Raw genomic sequence first — 12,399 nt, forward strand, 5'->3', positions numbered from 1 at the left:
AGGTCCCTTTTTTAGCGCTTGTTGAAACTAATGGATAATAATATAAAAACCTAAAATCCGTTAAGACAAAGGGTTTATCTAATAATGGCAACTGATAATGTTATTTGATATCGTTATGCCTGAGGTGATTCCATGTGTAAACTTTAGTTTGATAAGAACCACATCACGCTAACATATTTCATGGTATTATACTAAGATTGGATAAATATCATAGAACTAAAGTCAAGGTCCATTAAAAGTTAATGCTAAAAACTATATAAGGAAACACATGTATAACAGGAACATCATTCTAAGTAAAAAATGAAATTGAGAAAATATTTCCATTGTTCACATACAGTTTCGGGTTTAAACCTGAAACTATGCAGAAAGACATGAAAAAACCTGTAAGGTGATAAATCAGGTCGGAAATTCCATCACGCCGTTCATTACTGCAAAGATAAACCACCGGCTAATAGCTAAAGCACTCTGCCTTTGTATTATTTTCATTTAATTTCTTTTTTTCATGAAGTAATCTGATGGTGGCTAATGGCTGCATTGTTTTGGATTGATGAGTAAAAGCACTTGTTCTATTTTTGACAACCCATTTGTGGTGGCGTTCACCCGTATTGCTGTCAGCGTCTGACCTATGGGGTCGCCAGTAATCAAACGCAGGTTAATGCTGTGCGTCATGCTTCCCCTCCTCACACCACCCCGAATCCTCCCTGCAGGAAAGCAGCACATTACCTAGATTATATACATTGTTCCTCTCTCTTAATGTGGATCCACTTCAAAAGAATTCACAGTATTCATCCTATGGAAACCAGGCTATTTTTGTTGTTAAAATTCAAATTATTACAAAATTAACTGGAATTACATTGAATAATGATAAGGGATTACAGAAGTTACTTCCAGCATCACTTGCTTTATTGGTTTTAACAGCACATTAAGTGGTTTTTAAATTGAAAAAACTTTAATTGTGCTGCAGAACCACAATAGAAAACTGAATATTAGCGTGATAGCCGTTTATGTTTGGTGTATAAAAGTAAAATAGCCCTTTTGGGTTAACTGCTGCTCATGAGGATTCAGCCTCTCTTGAGCTACACTGCTCATCGCTATTGGATCTCCTGGATTTCACACATTTTTGGAAAATTCCTCCTGGAAAAGCAAAGTGGGAGTGAAATGGAACATTGTTATTTTATTGGAAATTGAATGCACCACACTAACTCTACGCTAACATCAGAGTGCAATAATGTTGCTAAAAGAAAGGCAGGGTTTTAAACAGGAGACATCAGGTTTGCTTTTATTTTATCTTTGATTTTGGATGGGATATTTTGTGTTTCCATCATAGTGAAACAGTGAAACGGAGCCACAGCACACAGGAAGGAAAAAAAACGGGGAGATGTTGACAGCTTTAAATCAAAGGCACTGTATCTTAAAGTTTAGAATGTAAATGCTAAAACCTCAGTTTATCATGAACACCAGAGTCATCATTATGAAACCTGTCCTTGAAAAAAATCACGGTTACACAACACATCCGGTTACATCATCAGAACATGGGCGGGGGGGGGAGCTGGCACTAGAGTGGCAGGTAGCTGGGGGGCTGCGGCAGGTCCCTCTTGCCATAGGTGGTGGATCCTACGTTGGTTGGGGCGTAGACCGTACCGATGGTGTTACTGGAACGAACCAGGAAGTCTGCTAGTCTTTGGGTGACGCAGGTGGCTGTGTTGCACTTCCTCTTGTTAATCTGATGACTGGAAAGACCAAAAAATCCAAGAGGAGTAACACAGAATGGTATTTTTTATTAAATGTGGATTTAATACATAGATTGATGGTCACCCTTTGAGCCCTCGTTGCTTTCTTGTACCGAGGAGGCCGAGGAAGGGATTGTCCATGATCCCGCGACCCAACCCGGCTTCACTGTCGGAGAGAACACTCTCCCGTTCGCCCCATGAGGCAGGGCTGAAGTACCTGAATCACAGAGAGGAGACCAAACTCTCTGACACTGATAGCCTCTTCAAAGCATCTACCAGCATCCGGAGCGAGAGACAAATCACTCAGCTCCTCACAATTTGTGAAAAAACGACGCACTTCAGCACACATGAGCAGAATTGGCTTCCACCTCCAGAGTGATCGGTGTCCCGCAGCGCAATGTCAGAGTTTCTCACTCCACGTTCACCCGCTCTGGGGCCGCAATCAGCACTTCACAAGAACATAACTGCTCGCCGGCGTTTAACCTGAAAACGACATGCGTGCTATTCGTCACTGATCTACCTGGGACTCGGGGCCATGGTGACGCAACGCAGCAGCGCGAGCAGGACGAGCAGGTCGAGCAGGAGTGCAGGGAACCTCAGGTGATGCATGATCGCCTGGAATAAATGCGTTATGAAGAACGACAAAACCAGGCTGTCAGTGTCCATTTGGATGAGATGATTGTCCTTTAACTGCGACCACACACTCATAAAGTGTATTTAGATATTTGCTGTCATTTTAAGCTTGCAGATAGATAACGGTTAAACATTTCTTTGGTTTGGGTGATTGTATAACACACAGAGAGGCACAAAAGCAGCCGACATGATTTTAACATCATTATCCGCGGTGTTGCTTGACTTCAAAGAGTTTTCTTCATCAAATCCACGATTCTTGTGTTACAAGCAACATTTTATAATATTGTTATTTAGTTAATTATCAGCAGAACCAAAGCAGAAAATACATTTCCCGTAAAAGCTTGCCCATGGGAATTTGAAATATCATAATCTGTTTGATATAGTTGGACATATTCAGTGAATCCTTCCGCTTGTTTTGTTTCTTTATACCAGAATATGCAACCACGTTCTTTCAAAACATCTTTTCCAAATTTTAAAAGCTCAATTAGAAAAAAGAAGAAAAAAGCAGCCTTTTCTTTAAGTAGGAAAACATCACTAAAACTTATCTACTATAAATTTAGCAGAAGATGCTGTTTTAATCTCCAGCTGCTTCCGTTGGGCTCCGTATCAGTGTGTACTTACTCTCCTCCGTGTTATCCAGCAGATCCCAGTCCGTTACTGGAGCAGTCCAGGGTTTGTCAGACTGTCACACCTACCCACTCCAACAGTTATAGGCTCTTCGCTCAAACCACTTGTGACATCAGCACTCTCCAAATATAGCCATGTGTTTTCATTTACACAGATTGGGGAAGGTGGGAGGAATGGGTGCACGGGGGGGTGCAGGAAAGTCCGTGTGGGTCTCATGTAGGACACGCGCAAGCGTTAGTGGAATGAAACTGTGCACATGAAAACATATGTGGACGTCACTGTCCCCCATTATCGCCGGCGTCCTCTTCATCACACCACCGGGGACCGGAAGCCTGTCGCTGCCTTTTCTTTGAAAAAGTTCCTGACGTTTGGGGTCATCGACCTTTGGCCCTCCGGCCTCCTTCTGGGCTGTGCTGAGGCTAAATAATAAATGTGAAAATGGAATTAGCATTAATAATAAATTGTGTCTCATTATTTTGACAGTATGTGTCACAAACAGTGTTAATTAGCGATGTGATGGTTAAACAGAAGCGCGTGACTTGGATGAACAAACCATGTCACCAAAATAAGAGTCACAAAACTTGCATTAAAATCTCCTCTGGGAATTATTACAACCAGATCACGTGTTGTTGAGGACGTTTGTACGTCTTTGTCATGATGCTAATTGTTCACATCAATTTTTCTGGATGCTAAGCTACAAAGACTCCAGGAGGGGTTTTAAGGTGGAGTTGGAAGCGTTTCTCAAAATCGAGCTGCAGATGATGTCACCGGTGCAAGATGGCCGCACCCATCACACAGCTAAAGTTGCTTATTTCTCCTGCACCTTTCTCTGCGGTTCATTTAAAATAGTGGTAACTTTCTGAAGCCGCAGCTTCAGTCCTAATAGACCTGCACCACCCCCACATTCACCAAGGCTTCGGTGACACCTGCTTGATTGTTCTGAAGGAGACACAAGAGCAGTGACAGTAATAAAAATTACAAGGTGCTCTGATCAGTAATTGATTCATAATTACACAGCGTGTATGTGGGGTGGAAACTTGCACAACTGTAAAGAACAGGAAGGGAGACTGAAGTGGAGATTAAAGGAAGAAAGTGGGTGGCGTGTGTAGGACTTGGCCTATTTTACAAGCTTTTTCAGGGGGGAGATGTCTTTTGGACCTTGTTTTCCCATCACAGAGAAAGAGCTGAAACATGACTGCCTTTCCAGAATGCTTCCAAATCAAACACTACATGTTTGTCTGTAATATTGCCTTACCTGTTAAAAGCACCTTAGAGAAAAGAAAATCCCTGACACGTCGTTTCCCATGATGCATCAGCAGGCTCCAACAGTAGCTCGCTGTTGGCTCAGGTGTGAAATGTCATAATGAGTCAAGGTGGAATTTCCAGCCCGGTTAATAATAATAAAATAATCAAAATAGCTCATCAAAAGTTAGATGCAACAGAAAAAAAAATACTTTTGGCAACTGAGCCTGATGTGATGAAGGTATTTAACAAAAACTGTGATAAGATTTTAAGATCGCCAGCGATGGTATTTGAACACAAATTTATATATTTACATTTCAATGAAAAAAATTGTTACTGTGTAGTTTTATAATGGAACAAGAAAATTCAAAGCATCTTGAGTATTTTATGCGATGATTGAAACTGGACTATTACAAACCGCTCACTCAGGCTTCTTCAACAAATAATCATCGATGAGATGGAGCTAAACCGTCACATTGCAGCGAAATTATTTTAAAACTGTTAAAAGAAAAACCCTTTTTCACCATCTAACAACGCTAGGCTAAGCTAAACAAGCTGTGGCGAGTGTGTATTTGAATCAACTCTGGGCCAGGGGAAGAAAATGATCCACAAAATGTAGCAATGAGTTCTTGGTTTCTTCAGTTTTAGAAAAACACCAGGAAGTCATAAAAATTCCCCTGACAGTGAAATTTTGTTTTCTATCTGGACTGCTGCCATTATTTATTCAAGAGGGCATAATAGGATGCTAAAATATGTTCATTTAAATAAAGGAAGAGACAAAATGCTTCAACTATTTGTCCAGCCAATCTCATCTGTCCTGTCCTTCCTTCGTCTCGTCCTCACGCCACTTTGCCCTCTGGCTCAGCGGCGAGGGCGGCGGTCTCTGACTGACCCTGTGGCCTCGGACCCTCCACCCCCTTCCCTTCCTCCCATTCCATGGCAGCATTCAGATGATCTTTAGGAGGGTGCGATGGGGACTGGAGCTCGATCTCTTTGGCGGCATTTTCAGGCTGGGCCTCTGGTTTAGCAGCGTCCCTCCGCAGGACGAAGATGACGCCGATGAGGAAGAAATACGAGCATCCGCTGAGACAAGTGATGAGACTCAGGAAGATGATCCTGGGGAAAAAGAGACATAAGCAAAGGGAGGAGGAGCTTTACGTAGATCACCTTGGGTTTGGCTTGGAGTGGTCATACCTGTACTTGTTAGATTCATAGATTCGACAAGCCCCCCGTCCTCCGCATTTTTTGATCGACCACTTCAGGCATGTTGAATCAATCAACGCTCCAAAATACACCGGAGCAGGAATTCCACCTGCGGGTGATCAGCCATCGATTACGATGCAATAAATCTGCATTCAGTTCAGAGACAATCATCATCATACCAAGAGTCCTGTTCAGCAGCATGTGGATACCCAAAGCAAGAGATTTGAGCTCTGGGTGGATGCATCTGCAATTATAAAACAGCAATTAGCTTACAGCACGCACACACACACACACACACACACACACACACACACACACACACACACACACACACACACACACACACACACACACACACACACACACACTTCGTTTTCCTTATTTTGTGGGGTCTTCTATAGATAGCACTATAGATGTCACCCCTAACCCTCAACCCTAAAACTACATCTTGATATAAAACAGTCCTTCAAAGTTGCAGCGTCCCGCCAAAACATCCCCCCTTTGCAAATGTGTCCTCACTTTGTTGGTACAATGATTATTTTGGTGCTCAGTATGTAGCAAGTACAAGAACATATACACACACACCCTCTGGGATTTTGGGATGTTCCAATGCCAAATTAAAATCAAGCCCAAAGCATTTTTCTAAAACATTATAAAATCCATAGCATAAAAAAACTCATTTAAAAATAAAAAGACCCTCCGGGGGTCAGTTTCTATTTCTGGCCTAGGGTGTGTGTCTGTCATCTGCTGTTCATTATTTTGCCGACCGTATGATGACCATGTATCCGGGTGTGACCCCCAGAGAGTCGATAAAGGAGCTGAGGACAGATATGGCCATGTACGAGGTGAAACTCCGGCTGCACTCCTTGGTCTGAGGACACTGGCCCGGCCTCACTGAGCGGCTGCTGTTCGCTGGGGAGGACACGTGCACACAGCTGCAGTTGTCAAAGACCTGTTGGAAAAAGGACCAGGAAATACATACCTAAAACAGTAATTCCCTCATCGCGATCATTGCCTCTGCTTGCAGTGTCAAACATCCGTATATTCAACCCTATTAAAAGTCTGCAGCCCTACTATGTTCTTGCCGCGTCTGGTGGAGCTCCGGCAGCCGGCCAGACACGGAGAGACGTAGGTGACGCCGCTGTCCGAGCACATGGGGTCCCACTGCCCTGCTGCACAGGAGCAGCCCTGGTTACACTCTGAGAAGAGCATCTCGTCACTGTGGGAGATGTTCTGAGTTCTGCAGGAGCAGGGAGCTTTTGTTAGAGGCTGGATTTTAGATTGATTTTATTGGAATAATTCATTAAATATTCCATCCTAAAGCGTGTCCTCGTGCTTTAAACATGTAAAAGACCTTCAACACAAGCATAAATCACTCCGTCTTACAGCGGCTACGGCTCTGAAAGGACCAAAGAATAGAAAATGAAATGTAACTCCATAGCAACAGTGTCTACAATACAGGAGAGAAAAGGAACAAGCAGCTGAGACAGAAAAGGACTCTTCATTTATGTCTGCAGAAAAACACTCAAAGTTCAAAGTTAATTAAACCTCCTAATGGTGTATTTGTGAAAACCCGCCAGAAACCTGAAAAAACACTGTTTGAGAGGAGTGCTGGTGAAAATGGATTCATGACTCTTCTTCTTTCTCGTCCTTGGAGTTACCTGCGGCACCCTCCCGTATCTCAGAACTCACCCGTTGTATGAGACGGTGAGTCCGGCCACGGGAATGTTGTCACACTTGGTGCTGAAGTACAGCAGCGTCAGCAGGTAAGCGGTGATGGAGGTGGCGAAGTACAGCTGAGCTCCAGACACCATGCTCAGCTTGTACCGTTTCATCACCAGCCCTCCAAGTAAGATGCCCAACGCCACCGCTGGCAGGTTCAACACACCTGGAAGAACACGGGGAAAAAAGTCCAGATGAAGATGTGTCTTCTGGGACTCAACAAATATGTCGACTTAATATGGTGCCTTTAACGATAAATCAACCAAATTGTACTTAAGAATTTGCTTAAGTTAAAAAGGGGGGAAAGAAGAAGAAAGGTATTTTGATGCCTATCGGCCAGTCTGCAGAGGCTTGTTTAGGCTTTGGATCACTTAAACTCTCAAGATTGTAAAATGGAAAAAGCTTTTGGGCATGAAAAGGTGACGTCATTGAGATTAAATTCACAATCTGATGAGCAATGATGAAATATTTTGTGGTCGTGGTTTATGATCTATTCTCCTGTCTCCCGCTAGGGGGCAGTGAAGGTACTGAGCTGATGTTGAGGGATCAGTGCAGTTTTAAATGTGTATTTTCTTCTTTTTTTTTTATATAATCTTCTTACCTACAAGGAAGTTGGCTCTGGTTGTAGACAGTCCAAACTGCTGTTCCATGTACTTGGGTGTGAAGGTGATCTGGCCGATAATAGAGTTAAACCTCAGGATGCTCCCACAAAGAAACAAGCAGTAGACTGGGGTTCCCAACAGCCGCTTTAGTGCGGGAACAAACTCTGTACAGAGGAGAAAAACAAGCAATGAGGTCAACTTGGGTGATTAAAGCTGAACTGATGTTCAGCAAATGTCTTTATTTGAGCCCATATGGACATTAAAAGAGGATTGCCTCAACTTTTAGCGATGTCAGCTAGTTTGAGGTTGTCGTCACTGCTGTCAGCGGCCACTGCCCCATCTTTGTCTCCACACCTCCTCTCGTCCTCCTCCGGCTTCAGCGGAGATCGGGGCAGGAACCAGAAGGGAATGGCGGACATGAACATGAGGCCGGATGAGACGAGGAAGCCTAACCACCAGGCGCCCACCCAGCGGGCGTCTTTCGGGGTGATGCTGACGCTTTCTGAATGACACGAGAGTTTCTGCCTAAATGCACAACAGGGCGATTGTGTGGTTCCACTTTCATTTGTGTATTTTAATGACATTCCCTCCACGTGCTAGTGTCAGACTGGCTACCAGCAACTGGCTCAGCAATTATTGGCTAAAATCCCAACAAATCAAACATACTTATCACACACTTACCCAAGTCAACAGATCCAACGTCAACATACAGTTTGGCACAAAAAGAGCCCACCAGGAAACCAAACATGTGGCCAATAAGAATAATGGTCTGGAGACAAGCTGCAAAGCAAAAAAAACACACCAAAAAATCCATATTCTTGTGAAAATTGCAGCCGTTTTGGCTGTTCCCTCACTTTTTAGGAGCAATAAAGAGTCTAATGTCTTTGTGTGCTGCACAGATGGTTGTGAACCACATTTGAGATTTGCCTCCATCAGAGCGCAGGGAAAATAACGGGCGGCCAAATGAGGCCGATTTTAGCGATCACAGAAATCAGTCTCACCGATGAAGAAGGGTGACTCATCCGCTTTGGCGAAGTCGTCGATGTAGGAGAAGCCCAGCGGTATGATCGGGGTTTCTCCGATCCCACGCAGAGCGTTCCCCAGGAACACGTAGACCCACATGTAGGAACCCGACTCCCTGGCGCAGGCTTCATGAAGACACAGAGTGACCATCATTTTAACCACAGCAGTGTTGCTCAGGCGTCTTTAATTAAATATAAATGAATCAATGCAACATTTTTGCCCCCCTGCTGTCACTCACTTCTGCATTTTGTCTCCTTTGTTTTTATTAAGTCCTAATTTGAGATCAGAAGAGAAAGAGACACAGGGTCTTAAAAATCACAATGTGGCGTCCATTCGGTGTCTCATGAACAGCTCAACGTGAGTTCCAGTTCTGTGTCTCTTTGTCTCGTCGCAGCAGCCGAACGGGATCAAAACATCGCATGTTTAAAGGCTTCTTTACATCCTGATCTAATTACAAGCCGACAAAAGATGGATGGACCCAGCATTTCAGCTCCAGCCGCCCTCAGACGACCACAGAGGAATTGGGGAGGACTTTTGAAATGATCAGTCTGAGGACACCTGAGAGCTTGTGCGTAGTAGAGTGTAAAACAGTGATTCCCCTTTTTTAGGATCAATAAAGTGTGATTTCCCCTCTTCTTCTCCTTCTAATCACTTTTAAGTTATCTTTTTCTGATCAAGCCTGAAACTACAGATTCTTACCAGCGTTTCTGTCCTCAGACCCCTCCGTGTCCATGTGAGACACAGCTCTTTCCACACAAGCCGCGTGGTTCAAGGTGTCATTCTGGAAACCCTGGCTCAGGGTTCCGTACTCGTAACTGCACCACAAAAAGAAAGAGACAACCAGTTTCCTTCGGTTGTCCGTGAGTCGGTGAAACCGCATGTTTTCTGCCGTTTACCGTCCCATGAAGAAGTGAGTCAGACCGGTGAGGAGGGCCCCCAGAGCCATGACCAAACAGCCCCCTGAAATGAACCTGGGTCGGTGAAGCTGGGCCCCAAAATGGCTGATCACAGCTAGAAACAACAGGTTTCCTGCCTCCCAAAGGAAAAAGGAAGGAATCAGAGGACTTTCCTGAGACCATTAACGCCCAGATGAGGAGGTAAACGCTACCCATCTCAAAACTGCCGTCTATGAGGCCCACGTGCGTGGTGGAGATGTCGAAATGTCTCTCGATCTGCGTGATAGAGCTCTTCATGTGCGTTGCCGTCAGAGATCTCGAGAAACAGGCGAAGGACAGCACCAAAATGAATATCTACAAACCACATGGAGGGAGAGGAGCATCAGAACTGCACCTGAGGAAAAGTTACATTTCCACTTACCGTAAAGTTACACTAACTTGTTGTTATCATTTTAAAAAGAATAAAGTTGAAGACGCAACAGTGCGAGCCGGAGTTAAAACGTGGATAATGGCCTCAGACGTCAGACACGTCAGGGCACCAAAAATAGACGATCTGACGTCAAACTGCTCTTGTGCTCTCATGCTGACACAAGTTTCGTGATAATAGGACGGAGTCAGAGTCAACGACACGATTCAGAAAATGGTGCTTTGATGCTAAAGGCTAAACCGCTTGCGTTGGATGGTGAATTTCCTGTAGATTATTTTGTGCACCTGTTATCAGCTGTAGGTTAGCAGGAGATTGTTAGACTGGAAATTCAAGACTGAAGTCACACAACATACGATGCAGATGTTCTGACAAACAGAAAAAGCAGCAGCAGGCTTAAACACACAGCGACAGGAAGTGAAGGAGACAGGGCGCGCCAGGCAATGGGCCACAGGTGAGAGGAGAGAGCGTGGATGGACCGTTTCCACGGCAGCAGTTTTGATACAGTAGGTCAAAAGGTGACAGCCGTCGTCACCTGTCGTGTAATTATTGCTGCTAAGAAGAAAAAAGTAGTAAAAAAAACATCTGATGCTGAGCAGAAGGTGGTTTTAAACGCCAGCCAGGGCAAGACTAAAGGCTAACAGGTCATTAAAGCTGCAGGTACTTTGAGAGAGGAGATGCGGAGGGGTTTCCTGGCCTTCTGCTCAGGGTCACACAGAGCCTGCTGGCTGGTCATCCTGTCCCGGTCCTCCAGGGCCTCCTCCATCCTGTTTCGATGTCTCCGGGCTGCCTACAGGAGAAACACACATTCTCACACACATTCCTCATCCCATCGCTTCTCTTTGCCAGCACAGATGGAAAAAAACTACAGTTTACAAACCTGAGGGTTGGAAAATTCAACCTGCAGTTTCTCCAGCTATAACAGATCTAATTCCTGTGATTCCATGTTGAGCTCTCTGTCACTTCCCCCTTTTATCATAGGTGGATTATCAGCTGACATAAGAGGCAGAGGTGGTGTTCCTCCAGGGCTCCTTTTTTCAATGATTCTTGGGTTGTTTCCTTTTTAAATGTTGTAAAACGAAGTCAGTGCTACATTGTGTTGACAATGAATTGCAAGTTGGAGTTTCTGTTAAGCAACTTAAGCAAAATTTCTTAAGTGTTACAAAACTGCATCTAAAAGAAAAGAAAATCACAAATGTAGATAAGGAGCGACTCTTCCTGATGATTTTGTGAGGCTGGTGTTTAAAAGAGGGGGTTTTATTTCCTTGGATATATTTGAAGGATTAAATCACTAAAATACCAAAACATCCACCTCTAATAGGCGTCACATCTAAATATTAAGAAAAAAATTAAAGCAGATCTTCAAGGACGTTAGGTTAACACCTGGAGCAAATACATAATAAGTTGGTCTGTTAACTTAAAGTAAGGAAACTTTCCTGGCAACATTCCTGTGAACTGGTGCTGTTTCCCTCCATAAAAAATTAAAGGTGCTGGACTTTAACCTGTGAAATGAGACAGATTAAACTGCTTAATAACCACCTACAGTGATGTTTAGGTACCTGCATGTCTTCTTATGGTCCTCTGACCCCAGTAAATTTGGGAAGGTGCAGGTTGAATCCATGTCCAGGCGTTCCCAGCAACTCCATCATTCTGTAATTGACTCTCTGACAACAGAACATATTTTCACCTCAGCTCAGTCAGGCTGAACCGGGCACGTACAGCCTAGGAATTCTGCCTCCGATCTGCAAGTCCTAATCTTAAGAGGGGAGTTTCTTCCAAGTGGGTTTTCAAATTTGGACCGACTGAAGGATTAATTATGCCCCATGAGTACCTTGTGCATGAGGAGGGGAACCTGCTCAGCCGTGTTCCAGTTCTGTCTGAGGGCACAGCAGCACCGGGACGGACAAAAGACCCCACACATTTCTATTCTGCACACATGCCCGTCGAGAAAAGGGGGGCAGTAACAGGAGAGCAAGAAGGTGGTGAACAGCCAGATCAGTAACTCCACAGCAGGCCTGTCATATTTTTCAACTCATAAATGGGCGACACCGGTCAGCAGGTCAAACAATCGGCCTTAGTCGGACACAAATTCCAGAGATTATGTTTAAGAGCTTTCACATTCCTCAACAGCCACAATGAAGACATTGTTTTAACTCCCTCTTTTGTTTTACACACACTTAGATGTGCAGTTTTATTATATTTCTTCCTTTTATACTTGTTTTTGGAACTATATAAAAAAATATCCACCGAGTGTCTCACAGTGGACGTTTGTGTTGTGTAGACTGCCACCTGCTGGT

The 12,399-nt window shown here is 44.1% G+C and overlaps 2 protein-coding genes across 4 annotated transcripts; both read right to left on the reverse strand.

The window, feature by feature from the left end:
• Positions 1 to 1,154: 1,154 nt before the first annotated feature.
• Positions 1,155 to 4,385, reverse strand: LOC130519354 (calcitonin gene-related peptide). Its single transcript, XM_057022732.1, has 4 exons — positions 2,985 to 4,385; positions 2,251 to 2,345; positions 1,816 to 1,947; positions 1,155 to 1,730 (listed from the first exon to the last, which is right to left on the reverse strand). Exons 2-4 carry the CDS (start codon positions 2,337 to 2,339, stop codon positions 1,556 to 1,558), a joined length of 396 nt encoding a protein of 131 aa, XP_056878712.1. The 5' UTR covers positions 2,340 to 2,345; positions 2,985 to 4,385; the 3' UTR covers positions 1,155 to 1,555.
• Positions 4,386 to 4,597: 212 nt separating this feature from the next.
• On the reverse strand, positions 4,598 to 11,992 carry LOC130519304 (solute carrier organic anion transporter family member 1C1-like). 3 transcript variants are annotated; one of them, XM_057022638.1, is made up of 15 exons: positions 11,662 to 11,992; positions 10,767 to 10,892; positions 9,891 to 10,032; positions 9,679 to 9,811; positions 9,482 to 9,597; positions 8,761 to 8,907; positions 8,441 to 8,539; positions 8,040 to 8,261; positions 7,759 to 7,923; positions 7,128 to 7,323; positions 6,510 to 6,675; positions 6,278 to 6,387; positions 5,615 to 5,679; positions 5,427 to 5,544; positions 4,598 to 5,348 (listed from the first exon to the last, which is right to left on the reverse strand). In XM_057022638.1, the coding sequence occupies exons 1-15, from the start codon at positions 11,665 to 11,667 to the stop codon at positions 5,072 to 5,074; spliced, it is 2,088 nt and encodes a 695-aa protein (XP_056878618.1). In that variant the 5' UTR covers positions 11,668 to 11,992; the 3' UTR covers positions 4,598 to 5,071. The 3 variants fall into 3 exon arrangements, with proteins under 3 accessions (XP_056878618.1, XP_056878616.1, XP_056878617.1); XM_057022636.1 differs by having other exon boundaries at positions 6,203 to 6,387; XM_057022637.1 differs by lacking the exon at positions 11,662 to 11,992 and adding an exon at positions 10,983 to 11,209 and having other exon boundaries at positions 6,203 to 6,387.
• Positions 11,993 to 12,399: the final 407 nt, after the last annotated feature.

Source organism: Takifugu flavidus, chromosome 22 (genome assembly GCF_003711565.1).
Source record: "Takifugu flavidus isolate HTHZ2018 chromosome 22, ASM371156v2, whole genome shotgun sequence".
Lineage (NCBI taxonomy): Eukaryota > Metazoa > Chordata > Actinopteri > Tetraodontiformes > Tetraodontidae > Takifugu > Takifugu flavidus.

What these genes read in the sequence shown, in the direction of transcription:
- LOC130519354 (XM_057022732.1), bottom strand. Translation starts at nt 2,339, where the DNA reads ATGCATCACCTGAGGTTCCCTGCACTCCTGCTCGACCTGCTCGTCCTG. An exon ending in ACCATGGCCCCGAGTCCCAG is followed by an intron (nt 1,948 to 2,250) that starts GTAGATCAGTGA and finishes TCTGTGATTCAG; the next exon opens with GTACTTCAGCCCTGCCTCAT. An exon ending in AAGCAACGAGGGCTCAAAGG is followed by an intron (nt 1,731 to 1,815) that starts GTGACCATCAAT and finishes TGGTCTTTCCAG; the next exon opens with TCATCAGATTAACAAGAGGA.
- LOC130519304 (XM_057022636.1), bottom strand. An exon ending in TCCGCATCTCCTCTCTCAAA is followed by an intron (nt 10,033 to 10,766) that starts GTACCTGCAGCT and finishes TGTGGTTTGTAG; the next exon opens with ATATTCATTTTGGTGCTGTC. An exon ending in TATGAATCTAACAAGTACAG is followed by an intron (nt 5,349 to 5,426) that starts GTATGACCACTC and finishes CTTTTTCCCCAG; the next exon opens with GATCATCTTCCTGAGTCTCA.